The sequence below is a fragment of the Necator americanus genome, chromosome V (assembly GCF_031761385.1).
Source record: "Necator americanus strain Aroian chromosome V, whole genome shotgun sequence".
In the NCBI taxonomy this organism is placed as follows: Eukaryota; Metazoa; Nematoda; class Chromadorea; order Rhabditida; family Ancylostomatidae; genus Necator; species Necator americanus.
In genome coordinates this window covers 18,499,977-18,520,318 of record NC_087375.1, presented here as the reverse complement: position 1 = coordinate 18,520,318, position 20,342 = coordinate 18,499,977, and the positions used below count along the sequence as shown (strand labels likewise).

Below are 20,342 nucleotides of genomic sequence, written 5' to 3'. Positions count from 1 at the left end.
CTTTCTTTTTCTATGAAGAAATATCATCGTCGGTGTACATGGGAACCGCTGAATGGCACGATTCGTGCGGAGATCGACCACATGCTCACCAACCGGAGATGGTGTCTACTTGGTGTCTCGGTAGAACCACTCTTTTGTAGTGGTTCTGATCAACATCTCGTTTGTGCGAATATACACGTGCTAGAGGACTCCTTGTCTCCAGATGACTGGCACATTGAGGCGGACCCAATGTAGACTGCGAGCTGCCGCTCAGAGAGTTGAACGCCTGTGCCGAACGTGACTCGAAGCGCGCACAACAAACTTGGATCGAATTTCAAGGACCACCAAAGAATTGTTGAAAAGAGGAAGAACTTCGAGGCTTTGATCGCATCGCACATTGAGCGGTCAGCAGCAAGCACTAGCTGCAAAAGAGCGTTGCAAGCTATCTTTCCAATTAAAGGCAAGGTTCGTTAACCCTTCGTCAACTCCTGTGTCAACTCCGAACGTTTCCGCTGGTGAAGTTTCACCACTGATTTTCCTTTCGGATGTACGCAGTCACTAACAGCAGCATGAAACCAGGTATAACCCCCGGGCTGTCTGCCCCTTGTTCTAATCTTCGTCGACTATGAGAAGGCCTTCGACAGCGTTGCAATGTCAGCGCTGGTCGATCAAGGTGTGAACGTCGTCGTATGTGAGGACATAAGCCAATTGTTATGGGTGCATTACAGTGTCGTCAGCTCCTGTGTCAAGCCCGATCGTTTCCGCTGGTGAAGTTTCACCACTGATTTTGGTTAGCAAAATCACTTGGTTGAGAGAAATGAACATACGTACTGATTGAAGATTCCTCTCGAACTTTCGTTTTGCGGACGACATAGTTCCCTTTTCGAGAAGTGCCAATGGAGCAGAAACGATGCTCAAGGAATTGAACGAAGCAGGGGATAGAATAGGACTTCGAATAAACAGAAAGAAGAATCATGAAGAACGCCTACTGCGAGGGCGGAGGAGTACAACTTGGAGGCTCCCAGTTCGTGGGAACTTCGTCATATGTCTACCTAGGACGTTCTATGATTATGAAAAACTTGAAAGATGAACTGAACAGGAGAATGAGAGCAGCGTGGGCAGCATTTGCACCCGTCAGGGATGCCACGGACCAAAGATCTCCATGTCCATGTGTTTGAGTCCACAGTTCTTCCAGCTCTCTGTTACGCAGCGGAGACGTGGGCAGATACTGCTGCCTCATCCATTAAGCTACTCACTACCCATAGAGCCCTTGAGAGATGTTTCGTGAAGTTTAACGGAGTTTAACGCACACAACACCTAGCCGGTCTTTCCAGCTCCGACTAAAGAGCAACGTCCCGTCTTCGCGACCCACGACCGAATATATTTCAAAAACGATGCATAGATGGGCCGGCCACATTACGAGTAGTATCGACGATAGGTGGACTAAAAGAACCGTAGAGTGGCTCCCAAGATGCTAAACCCCCTCGACGAGATGGGATGATGTCCTCGCTGTACGTATTCATCAACGTCACTCAGAAGATTTGAGAACATCTTGGATGACGAGAGAACGAAACCAGTGGAAAAGATGCTGGGCCTACACCCCAATGAAGACGAGCCTTCTAAGTATCTAAGAAAGTAAGTTTGCTAACGAACTCATCAATATGTACTAGTACTCATGTGCAAAGAAAAAAGGGTTCTAGTTCCAATGGCATAACTCACATCTCGTCCTCGTCATCCGCATTGTCATCGCGATGGTGATTCCGGAACCTATTCAGTTTCTCCATCCACATGTACTTTTGCCTGTAGAGAATGGTAGCTACAATCAAAATCAGCACTGCCCCAGCACAAGTTCCAATAATGACAATCATGATCGTCGGCACGGAAGTTTCTGAAACTCCCAGTATTTCAAAATTACGCAAAGTATAGATGCGCACAGTGAGTGAATACTGAATAATCCCAGGTAGCTTTGGTAACAGCCCATATTACTTTATGATCTCATAAATTGCCTGAAATGTAAACAATTTCTCATTCTTCTCTCGTTAATTAGCGACTATGTAAATGTTAGCAGATTAAAATGTTACATTTTTGATTTAGTCACTTCAAAAACAACCTGTAGTGCATTTGCGTAAGAGGATCGGCACGGTGAATCTAACGGTTGCGATCGGAGTGGGATTCTCGCTCATTGCAATCAAACTTCATTCATTAGCAAAGGTCTCACTTTGATACTGCTAACTCCGTGCACTTCGAGCACAGCTAACCCATTGTTGCAGTCCGATTGCTGCAAACGAGGATTCCATCTCGATGCGTTTGCTAAATCAATCGCTCCACTTAGAAGCAGCCTCATATTTGACCCGTGTATTTCTCACCAGTGTAAGATGATAAATTTTGTCGATTCACAACGTAACAGACTATCATCTACTTCTGTCACCTTAATATGACATCAGAGAGAATTGGCGTGTATACCCATACGTCTTATACTTCTGTTATTTATTTGCTACTGTACTTTCATAAGTGCCATTTTACTGCTCTAAGTTCTTTTTAGGAGAATCTCATGCTTAATTGGATTCTATGTACTCTTGCTTTCCTTGATACGTCCCGATTAGATGTTCATAAAACTAGGACACATGTTCAGCATCAGAGAGGCTCTAGAATTTGGAGGAAGTTTTGAAAATAACTTTGATTTTGTAGGACAACAATGCAAATAACAAATCGATTTCAAAGCGGCTCGAAGAGTCTGTGCGATATAAAGCATGTCAAAAAACACCCGAGCGAGTTTCTGGAGTAACTCCCGAGGAAGAGTCAGCGAGAAGGAAGTGACTCAACAAGCATGGATTTGTGGGGCTTTGTGGAGCACATGATTTCTCAGTCGACCGCAACCCACATGTAGGAAAGTTCATATCTGTCTGGATGATTGGGACGTTGCCGTACTGAGTACAAAACCATTCTTCGTACAAGACGTAATGGAGAGTGTGCATTTCTTTTGTTTTGTTTGTGTTGTATATTCATATGCAGACGGGTGCCACGAAATAGGTGCTTGTACCCTATTCATTGGATGGTGGGGGACGGTGATAAGAGTGTTCCATTTTACGTACGTGAAAGAGAGAATTCGAGTAGTTTAGCTCTGATCGAAGATCGTCAACGATCAAAGATCAGAGACGGCGCCGCATATGCAAAAAAAGGAGTAGGTAGACACGTGATGCGTTTCAACGACAATTACTGGACCGGAGAAATGAGCGAGTGCATACGGCGACATCAGACGCACCGCAGAAAGGCCGCCGACCCGATGCTCAGACCTCTCGGAGAAGTCCTTCAAAGAAAGATATGATACTCTTCGAGTCACGACCGGGACAAATGGAAATAGTACTGGTGTCTGCTCGAGCTAATCGACGAACCACAGGAGCTCAGGTGTTACTATCCTTCCATTGCACTAGAGATCTAATCAATAAGCAGGATGGGAAGGCCTTATCCCCTTTCCCAAATTCAGCAAAATTATAAGCACTAGGATAGCATATATGAGTCAGCCACAACGTCAAGGGGTGAGGCAGGATACCATCACATGTTCTCACTTTGGACCATCAATGGAGCGTTATGACACGTTTCCAAACGCAATCTAAAATTGACTAGCAAGTGTAGTTGTGGTGTGAACCAAAAGTGAACTTTTCGTGGATTGCTTGGAGTACGGTGGTTGTTGCATCGAGGAAATCGCTTCTCATTGGTAAGAGGATTACGCCAATGAGCTGGACCCCATCACCTGCTCTATACAATACGTGGCAATCCTCGAACTATTATTCATTTTCTAACCGTCAAAGCAATAGGCAAATCTCGGCTGGATCAGACCGTTAACCATCTTGGATATTGGAGAAAGCAGACACATGTATGACATGCACTAGAAGTTGCTCAGTCATTTTCGCCTCCATTTCTCCATGGTAAGTATATTACGACCTATCAACTTCCAAGAAGAACTAACTTTTCAAAGAACATAAGTTGACCATGTTTTTCGGATTGTCACCGTAGTCCGGGTCCGAGATTATGTGGCTCTGAGGAATAGAAGTTTGATTCCGGTAAACCGCTGCTGCTTGCTAAAGTAGAACTACTCACTTTTTAAAGCAAAAAGTAATAGTGTATACTATACACTTCGAGGTACACAAATAAAGCGCTCGAGAATTTTAAAAAATCGAAGTCTCACCGTATTGAAAGCTATTATTTCAAAAAAGAACGGTTGCAATTGTTTCAGAAGAGCTCCGTTTCGGTCATTGTACGCTGTCACGAAATTCTGAAAAGACCCGTTAATTTTTTTCCTCTCAGCAATGAACGACGTGCCGTCTACTCTCCTAAGGATATAGAATTGAGTAGATTAAGTTTCATTTAACAAAAACAGCCTATGATTTTGAAGAACCTGTAATTCAGTAGGCGAGAAATAAAGTAGATGAGATCATTTATAGAGTAATTGTGTGAAAACTCAAAAGACTATTTGGAGTATTGGTTTGGAGAACACTTGAGTGAAACAATGGTGTAAACGCATGGCCAAAATTTTGAAAATGAAAGTTCGTTTGGTTGTTTTCTACAAGAGCACGACCGAGAAGAAGGAAACTTTTCTTGAAAACACATTTCTGTTTCATATCTCATATATAAGCAGTGGAAAATCCGCAGCAAATGTAGAGCACCCAGTAATCCTATTTGATGGCTAAGCAGCCGACCGCAGTTGTGTAAACTACAAAATCTATCTCTAAAACGAAGAAGATGAGTGTACGAGCTTAGGTGTCTTTTAATTAATTTGCTACGACGAAAACTGTTGTATATACAGAAGAAGACTATAGACTCCTATTTCTTCGCACCACAGAAGGGAGCGACCTGGATGTTAAAAGGAAATCATGGGAATCTACTTCACTGAGTACATAGGTCGCGACATCATAGCGGGTCTCAGTCTCAAAGTTAAAAACATGATTTTGGCGCATGAACCTGTAATTGCGACGCGCAACGCTTCATTAGATGTGGGACCCATGCCATGGACCTAAGAATGGGGGGCGCTCAGTAGGTACCCAAGCGAATTGGGTGCAGCTGATGTGCGTGCCTGCAGTGATCGCCAACACGCATATCCAGACGCACTGCGCATCCTTAGACTTCGCTCATCCCCTCCACCGAAGGCCCGCATGATATGTATACTTAGATAAACTAATAAAACGAGCTTATGAGGAAATGAAATAGCGGAGAACTGGAAAATGCGTTAAACTTTCAAGAATGGCAGAAAAGTGATGGAATAACAGAATGCAAAAGTAGAACCAACAAATTGACTAAGAAGACAACAAAATGCGATGTTTACTGTGATCACCGTTGATGTTCTGTGATGTCGCACCCGCTATATGACACTACGTAATGTGAGGTACTCACCCTACGGCTTTCATATTTCAAGGAGGCAATGCAAATGAAGTTCATAATGGTGAGTATATGCTGTAGGCCCCTTGAGAGACGCAAACTGATTGACACATTTCAAAGCTTGTTACGGCGATTGACTATCGTTACTTAATCTACGCTTTTTTCTTACTACCTAAGAACTATATTTATGATCTATATTCTAATAGTCACGATTTCTACTTTTTGAACAAGTAAAAGCTTGGCTTCAAGTTGTACACTAGTTAGTCGCCGATACATACGTATATATATATATATATATATATATATATATATATATATATATATATATATAATATTTACGTGCATATATGAATTTATATTTTCCCATGTTTAAGAAGTCGATTTGGCTGCAAGCAATCGTTGACTGGCGATTATACGGCGTATATCGGCAAGATATTAATGCAGGGATATTGGGTGCCTACAACACAGTTTTCGCACCTGCCAGGACGATTGATAGTATCAACAATCAGTCGAACACCAATAGAACAATCTAACATAATCTGAAACACATAAAAAGCAAATAAACCTAATCAAAAACTTGCTAAGAAGGGTCCGGAAATAACACATACCACAAGAAAAGTAAGCCGAGTACGAATAGGATTTAAAAGACAAACAAACAAGTCTACTGGTTTCTCAAGCTTTGGATCCGAAAAGAAGTAAGGTATCTCCTGAATTTTACACATCAGTCCATGCTCATGTTCACCATCTGCACGGGACGCATCGGTTATTATGGCATTCCGGAGCTCTTAAAGGCATCACCCCACGAATCTGAGGTGGTGCAGATTTCAGGTGGAGTATTCGTATACAGGATGGGAGACTACGGAGAGGGGGGTGATTCCGTCCATTTCTTCCTAATTGCCGTAAAAACGGCCCCGAAGATACGGCTTTATTCGTTTTGGCGCACCATTTTGTACAAGAGGTTCGGTTGGAGCGCGCCAGTCTTGTGCGGCACCGCATCTTCCGGGCCGTTTCTTACAGCAATTAGCAAGAAATAGACGGAATCACCTCCCTCTCCGTAGTCTCCCATCCCGTATTCGAATACTCCACCTGAAATCTGCACCACCTCAGATTCGTGGGGTGATGCCTTTAAACCTTTGGTCAAGTCTGCCTAGACTCAGCTGCGGAAAGTAGATGGCCGGGCATCCTGCACGCGCAGCAGAAAGGTCCGCTGTCGCTGCCGACCGCACCGCAGCGCAATTATCTACGCCAGCAGCTCCTGACGATGTATTCCGACAGCCGCTCTGAGTGCTTCATGATACGCACCACCAAAAAATGACCCCTCAAAGAGTATTTCCTTCGATTATGCGGTAACTCTACCAGCATCTAAGTTGTTATTCGATTTACATCAACACTTCTATCACCCACTTTACTGACAACGTTTGTATCAGTTTTTTTTTAGTTCTGAGGTATAATTTAGATATAGTCGAGTCAAAACGACATGAATCAGGAGTGCACTTGTTGTTCACTTGCGTACGCGCCCGAAACGGCGCGGTGGAGGTAGCAGTTGGAGCCGAGTTGGGACCGTGACAAACTGCAGCGATGGGTGATGCCGGCAAGGGTTTCATCACCTTCCTAGTCGCTCCGCTCCACCGAAGCGCCCCGAGAGAAGCCGCGTACTTGCTTCATGTCCTTTTGACTCTACTATACTTCTTACTCCTATAAGTTATAATCAGAACCGCGAGTTGTGGTGGATTTCTGCAATGCTCACGAGTTTGCTTTCTTATAATGTCCATTTTGAAAAAAGTAGCAGAGAGAGTCGGCACCTCATGATCTACGCGGTGAATTCGTTTCTGTTATGAAATTCAAATTTTTTTCGCAAGCTTTGAAGCTTGCTACTAATTGACTTTACAAAACGAGTCCCTGTCGATCGTATTTTTAAGAACCAACGGCTGCACAGAACTACTACTCTTAACAAATAACATTAAAATGCGACCGTATCATAAATTAATGTTAAAAATACTCTAGCGTACACAAATTTCGAAGGTAGAGAACAAGAAGAATATTTTGATACCTCATACACATATCCATACGGAGCATAAAAATTTGCAAAGAGTGACTGAACTAGCCAACTTTTCCGTTACATCCTCCAATTTCCGCTTGTTAAAGACATCACCCACGAATCTGAGGTGATACGGATTTCAGGTAAAAAAAAAAACATTTCTTCCTAATTGCCATAAGAAACGGCCCGGAAGATGCGGCGCCGCACAAGGCTGGCGCGCTCCAATCGAACTTCTTGTAGAAAATAGTGCGCCAGAACGCCCGAAGCAGTATCTTCCAGGCCGTTTTTTACGGCAATTAGGAAGAAATGGACGGAATCACCCCCTCTCCAGAATCTACTATCCCGTATACGAATACTAGACCTGGAATCCGTACCACCTCAGATTCGTGGAGTGATGCCTTTAAGCTATGAGAAGTGCATAGAAGACCTTTCCTACTAGCTGTCGAAACATAGCTTCTAGAGTTAAAGAGGCACGCTTAACACTGCGTAACAACGTGGACGACAGGAATTTTTTTAAGAGACGCACCATGAAATAAATGGTAGATGAAAGATGTAGTAGAGATACAGCTAGAATAGATAGTTGTAGGAGTAAAAAGGAGTCAAATTGTAAGGTATATAAAGTAAAAATTCCTGTCCCGTTTACAGAAAATTTCAAGAAAAAAAACATTAATTGGAAAGTTGCACTACTGGATAGGTTTTCACTTGTTGATCTGTTGAAGCACATGAATCTAAGTAAGTTTAACTAAGTAAGTAGTTAGTAAGTCTAACTAAGTGTTTCGAAGAGTCATGTCCTTGAGAAAGGTGTCCTGACGGCATGATCTTGAATGACAAGAAAGTACGAAATGACTAGTACAGGAATTGATGCGCAAAGGAAAACAAATTAAAAAATTATGGACATGGAAATTCCAGCTGAACTTCACAATATTCTCAATTTGTATTCAAAAGTTTACAGGACTGCTTGAATGACTTCTTGAATTCGATCGTGGTAGGAACTAACCTGGGAAACGAAATCTGTCATAAGCGTGATACGAGGTTCATCCTCGGTGTAGGTTTGAAGTATAGGGATCCTAACCGCCTCGTTCACAAGAACCAGAGTTGTGTTATCCAAGACGTCGACTGTTTCCGCTAGAACTACGAGTTGTAAATATTTAGCTCCATACTCAATCCAATTCAAAAAGCCGTAGGAAAAATTATAAACCTGCATTCAAAAGAATCTCGTCAGCACTAAGCGTTTCTAAAAATTTATTCACGTGTTCGAGGTGAGTCAACCACCCAGAGTCGACCCCATTCTTCGCCAAGAAGCGGGCAGTTACCTTTACACTTGATTTCTGCAAAAAAAGAAAATCTTTATCTTAGCGAATATTCTTTTTGATCTCACCATGCACTGTTGTAGGGGCGTCGCGATGAACTTGACAGCACGTTGGAACTCGTCGTTGCTAGTTCTGTTGGAGAGCGCAAAAAGGTAGAAAATATGCCAGTAGTCGCTCAGGCTTGGATCAGCCGTCGTCTGAAGGATTCGTGTATTTGTTAAGAGTCATGAAGATGTAGATGTAAAAAGACAAACAGTTGTCGCTGTTTTAAGCTCAGTTGTGGTGGTCGGTACGGTAGTGGAGCTTGTTGGGTACGGACAGCTTGTGAGCTGCTCATTTTGGCAGTCGGTAGCACCTTCCGCACCGCATGGTCGTACGCACTTCTAAAAATTTCAATATGCAACTGACGTATAGAAAGTAAGCCAAAGTACGGTTTCTAGTGCAAATGCATCAAAAGGTGCCATACACTGCGTTTGAGTAGACCATGATCTGCTGCTGCCAGATACAAATATCCTGGTTGAAAAAGCTCACGTCTAACTTCGTTATGCAATTGTATCCTGGCACAATAAAGAGTCGTTGTGTGTAGACGGAGTAGTACTGAAACATCATCTCCTGGGTGATACCAGTGTTGCCCAGAGCGATTATAGTAAATGTAATGCAGCCGTAATTCACGATGTTCGCAACGTCCTAAACAAGTTTTAAGGGTTAATAGCAGTATTTCAGTCAAAATTCTGAAAATGAGGGAGTAGTTCTTCACATATGCTCATGTTCTTTTGGAGCAAAATAATGACGCTCCAAGAAGTTCAAGTCTGTAGAAGCGCAATTTCAAGTCAAGATAGTAACTGTCAGAATATTAGTCCGCTGCCATAACTACCCAAAGTAGCGACATACATTCACTATCCTTTTTCAGAGCCATCTGCCACGATCCCGCTCGCGCGTAGGTCTCCGTTTTTGCCCGTCTTTCTCGATTTACAACAATCCAATAGAAATACTAATGGTTTTTTTATTCGTAATTCACTCTACGCGTTTCACAAAAATGCCTAACGAGAAGCTTGGATTCTTTTTCAGTGATGTTAAATCAAATAAGAACGAATTAAATTCTAGAACTTCTTCTTTAAGGATTATCATTATAATGATATGACGCTAACTAAAGAAGCTGTGTAGCAACTGTCTGAAATTTTGGCAGCCGTTCCCTGAACAAAACCTAGCAAATATGCTTAAACGGTAAGAATTCCTATCTAGGTTATCATGAAAGTATAATTGTAGAAAATTTCCGTCGTAATGTCGTAATCTTTCAATGAAAGAAGAGGAACAAAAATAAATGTCTCAGGTAGCTAATGAATAGCAAAGGAAAGTACAGGAAAGGTAAACGTCTACCTACCCTTCCTAGTAAAGTCTGATTGGTCACGAATATCCGATTTGTCAAGAGAACAATCGTATTGTAGAGGCATTTCGTACTCGGCTTAGCGAACTGTTTCATCTGCAAGACATCCATCTTAACATAAACCTCAGCAATTTTTCCAGAATCTTCATTTCCTCGCAGTTACGCTTTCCGCTAAAGTCGTCAATTCCTTACCAAATCCACTAAAGCATATGTAAAATTTGCTTCTTTAGTCTCGTTTTGGACGGGCTCCAGAGATCCGTAGTTGACAACGTATTCAAAATAGTCCATTAATTCGATCTGCTGGCTGCACACGTCTTCAGCGCAACAAACAGTTTGGATCGACTAAGATGCGGTCAATGAATCAGGTGAAATAATAGCAATACAGACACTCACAGAGTTAAACATCGGATAGATGTAAGTCCGATAGCCGATGCTTCTGGACATACATCCTGCGATAGTATCACGGATGAAGAACTGCACATTTGAAAACCCCTCTTTGGATGTGTAACTCTGATCCAAATCCAGAATCACTGCTATCCCGCAGTCATGTTGTGCCTAGTGTTAACCACTTTAGAATGAAATTTCTTTATAACCTTTAAGGATTCGCTGAAGATAAATCGGAGTTAACATTTACATATGTCTGATCTGATGTGTTGAGAACTGGTGGAACTTTAATACTGGCAAACGCCTCGTCTGTACAGGAGTCTGATGGAGCCCATGTAGGAGTTGGATCGCTGCCATCTGTGGCTGGAATATCTGCAGTTATTCAAGCATACGGGCCATTTGTGGTCAGCTGAAACTATCAAATTTTGAAGATGACCTTTGTTCTGTATTTAGGAAAAAAACGGCAACTAGCTGCTGTTGTAGTTCTAGTTATAAGCATACATATGCTCCAAGAAGATTTGGAGGAGAGTAAGTTGAACTTTGAGGTAGGTTCTCTGGACGTAGATCTTAGAGGGATAGAGCACTTTGTGCCCAAAATATTCGTAGCATAACAACTCTAGAGGGAAAAACCTGACTTAACTCTCGTATCCTAGAAAAGTTGGATGATGCAGGTCTTTGCATGTGCTGTGTGGGAACAGAGCGCCCCATTTCCTCAACTGACCTAACGCGTCGCGTCGTTGTGAGCAGTGGCTTGAAGACCTACTAACAGGTAGTTTCGCAGCGCTGGTGAGCTAGTCGGAGCATCAATATTATTGCATTATCCTTGTTGACACGTACAAAGCCACGTTACATACAGTGGGAATTGCTGTGCCATGTACCTGGCCCACAAATTTTGTTTTTCCTTGACAAATTTCATCACCACCTTGATTTCAAATAGTTGACGTTCGGTAGAACGCCAATGTCTTTTTTTCACAAGATAGTCGAAGCACTACCTTTCGATGGAGGATTTAATGAAGCTGACTGCTTGCGAAGCGTCTGGATTTCTGGAGCGGAGATCAGAATAGGGAGTACGATGGTAGTAAAGGAACGGTGAACGCGAAACTCTTCTCTGTCAGCAACCGCTCCTGGACGACTAAAGCGAGCGGTTTACCTGCATCACGTGGGAATCCCAGAAGAGCAAAGATTCATTGCTCCCTACTTACATTGAACCCGCCATTTTTGACCATTGATTTCATTGATTTGTGCTCTAGTATATTTCGATTGACTCCTTTCGAACAAAATTTTAGAGACAGAAGCACATAGAAGAGGATAAAGTCACCGTTTCAATCCACTTGGGATGCCCCAACGCATTTTACAGCGATTCATAGTTGAGGTTTGGTGTGTTGATCTATGCAATGACTGAGCGATGATCAAGGCAGTGTTTTTATCCTCCCAGAGGGGTCTGGTTCCAGTATCGACCCCGGAGGGATGAAGGGCTAGTTTGACACTTGGGCGACTCCGACCCATCGACCTTAAGGGTACAGCGGATATCCAGCCGGATGGCGTTACACCCAGACAGATCTGCATAGGCTTGCAAAATTTTAGGAGCTTTTCTAGTCCTACGGAAGACCAGAAGAACTTTCACTTTAACTTAAACTACTCTTCCATCCTAATTAAAGAAAATAGGATGTTGTGGCCCCTCATGTAGACTCCTAGCATCTTTAACTCTGAGACCACCAAGTAATTCGCGCTCTCTTTTAATTTGTAGAAAATAAAACGACTGAGAATCTGGCTTTGAAAGAAGCTTTTACACAGTTAAGTAGATAACATTTCATTTCATTATTTTAGACTCTAAAGAAAACGAATTTGTTCAAACGCTTCCCGATAGACCATGTCGACCTCATGTACGACAGTAAAGAAAGGAAGGTATACAAAGTAAAGAATTCAGCAATAGATTATTGATTGACCTTGTAAAACGATGCATCCAATAACTTTAAAAAGTGTTGATTCATTTATAAAAATTTTGGAAGAGTTGAAAAAGGAAGCCATTTTTTATTGAAATTAATACGCTTCACGTTGTTGAGTGAAACTTTTATTTTGTTCAGCGGCTTTAAGACCGTGAGACTTAATGTGTTGTTCAGATGCCTGAAAGTGATGCCTTGTTTGCAGTTTAGACCAACAGTTATCTCGTATTCTTTCGAGTAGCATTCTAAAATTGACCCTGGTCCATCAATGATAATCTTCTAAGTAGAGCAGGCACAATCAACCTTTAATCCTATCGCTTTATTGTGGGAGTACCCGCATCGGCGCCTACTCTACTGCGCTTGCTTGAGGGTCATCCGCACAGTGCTAAATAATTATTGAGTTTGAGGAACCAGGTGATCTACACCATTCCTAATCGCAGCGAACGACAATGAAAATTTCTTCCACAACAAAGGGTGGAAGTGAAGGTTGGTGCACATGCTCCGTTATAAAACCATCTGTCTACGATCTGGGATAATGCCAGTATAACAGCCAGAAAAGTATGATTTGCGTCTTGCATTAGAAGTTCTTGTTTATTATTTGTTTGTTATTTTCCTAATGTGATTAGATGTTTAAAAGCAGCACACCACAAAATCGACGATGTTGAGGCCTCTCAAAGAAAAGATAGAGTTAGTGATGTAGATTGCGAATATGAACGTGGCCCTGCTAAATCCCCTCTAATCGTCCTGAAAAAAACGGCGCAGGAAACGGCCTTCCTGTACGGAATCCTTGCAAGGTACCTTACCAAGAATTAAAGTATATAGAATCATCCTCTATAAATTGTGCACACAACTTCACTTTTAAAAAAGCAAAAGGAAACTAGATGCAAATTCTTTGACAGTTGTTTACACCTGAAAAGTTTTCACTTTTCGGCTACCACCTACATACCTAACCTCACTATGAATAGCAACCTGCCTACGAGAAAAAAAGATTAGGAAAAAGAAGGAAAGGTACAGATTTTACCGAACTGTTACCATTCGGAAGACGTGTTCGACGTGAAGATAGTTACAGATCCAGTCAATTTCTAAATTCACCGCGACCAAGAAGTGGAGCCAGCCAACGAATTCTATGGTAATCTTGAAGAAACTGCTGCCACTTTACAAAACAGCAGCAGTTTCCATATGATTATAATGTGAAAGAGTACGAATAGCATTCAACTGTTATTTTCTACGGAACGTTAGTACGAGTGTCCAAAAGATAATTACGATAGTTCAGATCCAGTCAATCAATTTACTGCACCACAGAAGTTCCTTTTCGACAGAGAATACTAGATTTCCTTGTATGAAAAGGCTAAAATTGCAGAAGACTAACAGCGAATATATGGAAAAAAAACTAACCACAGAATTGAAAGGTTGTAGGAGGAGCCATAAATAGAAGCAGAAATATTGCTTGCGGAAGATTATTCATCGTCCAATTCGCGGCATCGGAGGTTTAATGTGTTAATGAATGTGTACCTCAAAATAAGATGGCTTGTGGATAGAAAGAGGACAGAAGACGGGAATTGAAAAATTCTTGATATGTGCACAAGAATGGAAGTGGGCATATAATTCGGGAGCTTGGACTAAGCCATTCTGCAGCGATCAATTCCAACAGCGAAACTTGACACTGATAAGAGTGTTAGTCTTTAATTATTTCACGCAGCTTAATTAGTGGATATGTAAGAAGTGATTAGCCCAACGTTTTTTTTAAGAGCTAACGATCGCAGATTAAAGACATTGTGAACAGACTTTTGGTTAGCAAAATGGAAGAAGAAGACTGCATCGTGGAGAAAATAAACGATGTCATGCATCTCCGGTATGTTGAATCCCCGAATATTCGCGCCGATATTCAACGAGACCTTAGAAGTTAGATGACAGTGATACATTATACAGTGGTTTGAAACCTCCTCAGTTCTTCTCTGTTGATATCCAAAGAACTGTACTTTGAAAATAACTAACGACGAGGTTCAAAATAGCTAACGATACGGCACTCTCACTCGGAAAAGATTTATTCAAGTCTACCAAAGCAAGTAGAGCTTTTTGTTTTCTTTTTTTAATATTCTAGTATTCGCATTCTATATTCTGTTTCTTTGTTGAAAATTTCAGTTCGTGATTCGATTCGGCCCAGTCTTTTTTTTGTCAAATAAATTAAGCAAAAAATCAATTAATTAGCTAAGACTACTCTAGAAATCAACGGCAAAAACTTTATAGAGGAGAAACATTGGAAATCAATTGATTAAGAGATTTAGGAAGACAGGTGCAGGAAGAGAACTGAAAGATCCACAACCAGCGCCATGCTTGTTTTTTTGCGCTGTATATGTTGTCAGAAGCTGACGAAAAATGCGGGGACAGATTCTGCAAAAATAAAAAGTGCCCGCTTATTATTTCTTGACGACAAAAATGAGACCTTCATGGCATTTCCAAGCTTTTGCTGGGAAAGGGAAGCAGAACGAAAGCGGGATCCTGGGCGACATGTTAACCTGGAGCTCAAACAACACTGCGAACTTTCGCAATGATCGAAGCGGTGAGATCAATGAGAAACGAGCAGTTGTCGACTCTCAGATGCTCCTAAACTTTGCGAAAAGGAGAAGATAACGCATGTAGAGTCGTTAACTTTACGATAGCAAAATAACGACATCGAGCCTATCGAGACTGCGTAGGCACCTGAAGCGTTTAGAAGCATGCGCACAATATGTTATTCAAACTATTGAGATTCCTGAGAACCCCATGCCCTACCCATCAAAGTTATTCTCTAACACGACGACTTTTTATAATTCAAGTATTGCGAATATCCGGCTGAAACCATTCACGCTCCGCTCGCCTCAGGCAACGGGTGAAAACACAAAATGTGAAACACTATTCAAAGCATTGCCTGAAGCTCTGTTCATTATTTTCTAACAGTTCTAACATACGATTATGTAAACATTCTGGAAAACGCCCCTACCGCGGAAATGTTTAAGCAGTGGCGTGAATTATAAGACTGTTACAAAGATGAAATTTCGTTAAGAAACTCCCAAAATAAGCTGGTTTGGGTTCCTATCGTTCAATAAGAGGGTAATTTTTCTGAGTTGTTAATGAAGAAAGTGTACAGGAGGGAACTATCGCTTTATTTTTGGTTTTTTTACCCAACTATTACAGCAAGAGGGTATCTCCAATTTTTGTAGTTTTACTGTTGTTTAGCTTCTTTTCTTTCGTTGTAATAGGAAGAGGGCTAATGTAGAGATTAAGAGGATCCGCTGTGATCAACGGTTCGCAGTAGCCATAGCGCCAACCAAGCTTCTCATCATTCTGAGATTGATTAAAAAAATGGTACCAGGCTTGCTTGGAGGATAAAAACACTGACTCGACACATTGGCTAGCCACCGCAAGTCACTGTAAGGTTGCATGCGTGTTCATAAACCTTAAACGACTTTGAATTAAAGTCGTACGCGTAGGCAACCTCATGGGCAGTGATCAACGCCGCGCACTTTTTCTTTTATTGTACTCTATTATAAACAATAGGAAGGATTGTTTGAAATTTTCAGTTTAGAGTTTTCAAGCAAGTGCCAAAGTTAATATATGGAACTTTGTGGTCAAACACTCCGTAGTCCCCCCTCCTTTTTTTTAATATTTAATCTGATATAATATTAAAAACTTTCTAACAAACTTCGTCTCAACCGCCACTAATAAGCTAATAAGGACGCGTTTTAATTTGATAGCTTAGCCTTTCTAGGATGCCATGAAGCGGCTTAAAGGCATCACCCCACGAATCTGAGGTGGTATGGATTTCTTATACGGGATAGTAGGTTGTGGAGACGGGGTGATGCATTTCCTTCTAAGTTCCGTAAAAACGGCCATGCGGATGAGGCGAAGATGCGGCGCGTGCACAATGCTGGTGCGCTCCAATCGAACTCGTTATAGAAAATAGCGCGCCGGATCGCTCGATGCCCTTTAAAATTTGTTGACCCATTTCATACCGCTATAATTGTCTTGTGACAAAATGCTCAGATAGTGTTCCTGACAGTTCTTTATACAACAAAGTGCACGCCGCAAAGATTGCAAAATCATTCTAAACACAGTATGCTAGGCAAGGAGAATTTAACATTTATTGATTACTAATAGGGCACTTCTTCGCAGAAATATCGAGTCTCTGGACAACATTCCATAAATTCCGTAGAGACTACCCAGTAGGCTCCGTCAACATCTTTCAAAAAATACATAAAAGAACGAGGAATGTGTTAGTTTCATGCAAAGAGGCACCCCCAACAGTGCAGAAAGTACTGGCTGGTATACTGTCATGGTATCATGGTGTACTAGAGCTCACTTGGCACTCACTGTACAAGCAAAGAAAATAAGCAAAAATAGAGGAATTGAACGTAAAGATGGGGTTAGCAATGAAAGTCATGAAAAGATAGGGCAGGGGTAAATCAGGGAGTAGATCACAGAACACGCGCCGATTCCCCCTAGCATCAGTCGCTTTGCTTGAATAGCTGGGGAGACCTCATTGGTTTCCTTGTACTTGCTCGCTGAAGCAGCGAGAGCAGGCGACGGCGTTGTGAGGCCCCTCGTAGAAAAATTCGTACACGAAGGTCGTTTTCCACGCCATTATTAAGGACGGTTAGGGGAATTAGGAGTGATGACTCTCACACTTGTGACCTTTCCGTCTGTTGACCCCATCTTTTCATTGTGAGATTCCAGCATCTTCAATTTCGTGGTATGTTGCCTTGAACCCAATTTTTTCCGAGGACTTCGAAGCAAAAAGGCGGGCCAGAGTCCAGACGTGTGTTCCTTAAAGGCATCAGCCCACGTCGTAGATTATGGGGAGGAGAGTGATTCTGTCCATTTGTTTCTAACTGCCGTAAAAAAAGGTCCGGAAGATGCGGCTTCGAGCGTTTAGGGGCGCTATTTCCTAAAACAAGTTCGATTGGAGCCGCCTTGTTCACGCACCGCATCTTCCGGGCCGTTTTCTACAGCAATTAGGAAGAAATGGACGGAATCACCTTCCTCACCGTAATCTGCGACCCCGTATAGGCATAACCCACCTGAAACCCGCACCACCCCAGATTCATAGGATGATGCTTTTAAGCTGTCCATACCACTTTTTTTTAGACGATCACTGTAGTTCCTAGTAACATCCCTCTCAGCAACGTACGAACAAACGTCTCAATCACCTTTTCGACTACAGTTGTGTACTTCTTCTTTTCTTCCGATTGTATTGTCGTTATCACAAATACTTTATCATTATAGATGCTGCAAAGTTTAGTATCATCAGCGTGCACGCAAAGTTCTGAACACATTTAATTGGTCGATTGTGTAGACAAGAACAAAAAGAAAAGGAGGATTTACTCAGTCGAACTCCGTCTCTGTAAGGGGATTCGGTTGAGCATTTACAGCTACCTTTGACTGTCATACTTTCTTTGTCATACTGTGAAGGAAGGGTGTAATCAAGCAAGTGACATCCACTGCTTATGTTGATTCCACGCTAGAAACTAATCAAAGATGCAGTCAATCAAATGATTGGACTTGGAAATAAAAAGCAGCGTTGTTCAGTGTGAATTATGTAGGATCTTTTCAGGCCAACAATTTATTCAACAATTTATTCATAATCATTTTCTACATGACTTTCATTTGTGCTGAGAGTAGGATCGATAGTTGTTGTTCCATGAGACTTCGAAATAGATGTGACTGTTGCTTCCTTCCACATCTCCAGAGCTTCACCTGAAAGCATTGAGATGTCAAGGATATGATCTAAACTGTGCAGATAAGAAAGGTGCACTCTGTATGCAATTGATAGAACTCCATCAAATATGTCAAATATTGAGTGTTTAAGATGTTTTAAATAGTTGTGGATTTCGAAATAATTGGAATCACTTCAGTGCCAAAACTTGAAGCAGAGTCCTCACCCACGGTATTTGGGAAACGACAATATAATCAAAAAAATCATTATCAAAATGCAAAGGTAGAGGCAGTAGCTTTGTCAGCATCTGTGACATAGCTGACTCTTAGTTCATCTTTATGCCCAGGAAGCCTTATATTGGTTTTCATTTTATGCCGTAGATACAAATATGTAGGTTCCATAGACTTTCCACATTTTGACTTAGCATTATCGGGCAGAGAGATACTTTTTCATATAACTGCCGATGTCTGCACACATGTTCTTGTAGAGTGTATTGCATTGTGACTTTTTAGAAAGACGTCTTTTCTGAGGGGTTAAGAAAAGTTAACGAAGTGTAACAAGTTCGGCAGGAAGTTCATATACGCCACTACAGAATCTGCGGTAGATATGGGAACACGTTCTGGTCGAATAGGGCTAGATTTACATTCTAGGTCAAATGAGCATCGGAAAGCAAATTAAGGAATAACGAATAAGCAATAATGAGTTGAAAGTTTTTGAGGTAATTAAAATGAAGTTCCAAAAAAGATGATTCGATGGTAGCAACAAAATCGGCACAAAATTGCTACAAACTTTTCGCAAACAGCAAGTTTGGTTTCAAATTAATATATGGATAATCAACTATTCGGATTTTGAAGGGATCTTTTATAAGTAGATTAACTCCACCCTATCTTCTTTTTGAACGTTCAGAGCGACAAACGTTGTGAGGAAGATTTTCCACAGATTTTCTACAGAATTTTCCACAGATAAAGCTACTGGCGTATCAGTCCACTTGGGATGCACTAACGCGTTTCGTTGCAGTTCGTAGTCGTGGAGGTTTTGGAGCCCGTAGCCCTGTAGAATGGCTTGCGGGGGTCAGCCGATGATCAAGTTGTTGTTTTTACCCTCCCAGACAAGTTCCGTACCAACTTATCGACCCGGAGGGATGAAAAGCTTGTTTGGCACTAGGGCGGTTTCGAACCATCGACGTACAATGGACTTCTCACCGACGCTACACCCGCTCTAATTGGAATTATGTCACATAAATTTACAAAAGAACGCTAGTAGGCAGTGAAACGCTACAATGGACGTCTTATCGACGCCACACCCGCCCTAATTGGAATTATGTCACATAAGTTTACAAAGGAATGCTAGTAAGTAGTGAAATTTAAGTACAACAAGAGTACGTGTGTTTGAATGGATGAAAAATGGAAAGTCTGATGGAGACGACCGGATCAGCGCAGAAATGCTGAAATATCTTCCTCCATCTGGGATTCGTGAAATGACAAAGATCATCCATTTAATATGGATAGACGAAAGGATACCTGACTCGTGGAGACACGCTATCAAATCCCCTTCCACAGGAAGTCATTCTAACAGACCCTTGGTATTATCCGGGAATCTCCTTGCTGCGTGTTATGTACAAGGTTTTGGAACGGACTATCCTGGAACGACTCATTAAACATCGCGAAGAAACAACGCGCGACGATGGAGTACCAGGAAAGCTTGTTCGCTTGCTTGATGAAATGAATCACAAGTGCTACAGTTCGAACACCAGCCGGGTATACAACACCATTTGAGGTGGTAAGTGGAGTAAGACAAGAGGCAGTGGCAGGACCCTTCCTGTTCAACTTCGCTATCGACGACATCATGCGGAGAACAGTCGATCAGTATCTTGTCGATATCGTCTTAGCATCATCAGGGTGCCCCCTGACTGATCTCGAATACGCCGACGATGTTATTATATTCGCGGAAGGCAGTACGAATCATCAACATGTTGTCAACCTTGTATCGAAGCTGGCTGCAGCCTATGGACTACGCCTACGCCCTGATGAATGCAAGCAGATGTGGGTCTCTTTGAAACTTCGAACGGGAATCAGGGTGGACGGAAAACCGATCGAACTCATCGATCTGATCTGATATCTGGGCTGTATGGTGAAGAACAACGGCGGCAAAGATATTCAGTAATGATTCGCTATGGCCATTTCCGCATTAGGCTCATTAACGGAATGCGTGTGGTCGACCCCATCACCAACGAGCTGAA

General features: G+C 42.0%; 2 protein-coding genes across 5 annotated transcripts; one reads left to right on the top strand and one right to left on the bottom strand.

The window, feature by feature from the left end:
• Positions 1 to 1,364: 1,364 nt before the first annotated feature.
• RB195_014347 (uncharacterized protein) lies at positions 1,365 to 13,876 on the bottom strand (the record flags this gene model as incomplete). 3 transcript variants are annotated; one of them, XM_064204569.1, is made up of 14 exons in its annotated part: positions 1,365 to 1,488; positions 1,699 to 1,867; positions 3,947 to 4,058; positions 4,166 to 4,252; positions 8,388 to 8,515; positions 8,589 to 8,718; positions 8,769 to 8,897; positions 8,955 to 9,083; positions 9,232 to 9,387; positions 10,082 to 10,180; positions 10,277 to 10,426; positions 10,478 to 10,639; positions 10,719 to 10,831; positions 13,807 to 13,876. In XM_064204569.1, the coding sequence occupies 14 exons, from the start codon at positions 13,874 to 13,876 to the stop codon at positions 1,365 to 1,367; spliced, it is 1,758 nt and encodes a 585-aa protein (XP_064060450.1). The 3 variants fall into 3 exon arrangements, with proteins under 3 accessions (XP_064060450.1, XP_064060451.1, XP_064060452.1); XM_064204570.1 differs by having other exon boundaries at positions 8,388 to 8,521; positions 13,807 to 13,837; XM_064204571.1 differs by having other exon boundaries at positions 13,807 to 13,837.
• Positions 13,877 to 19,716: 5,840 nt separating this feature from the next.
• On the top strand, positions 19,717 to 20,218 carry RB195_014346 (uncharacterized protein; the record flags this gene model as incomplete). 2 transcript variants are annotated; one of them, XM_064204568.1, is made up of 2 exons in its annotated part: positions 19,717 to 19,806; positions 19,880 to 20,218. In XM_064204568.1, the coding sequence occupies 2 exons, from the start codon at positions 19,717 to 19,719 to the stop codon at positions 20,216 to 20,218; spliced, it is 429 nt and encodes a 142-aa protein (XP_064060448.1). The 2 variants fall into 2 exon arrangements, with proteins under 2 accessions (XP_064060448.1, XP_064060449.1); XM_064204567.1 differs by lacking the exon at positions 19,717 to 19,806 and having other exon boundaries at positions 19,949 to 20,218.
• Between the last annotated feature and the right edge of the window lie 124 nt (positions 20,219 to 20,342).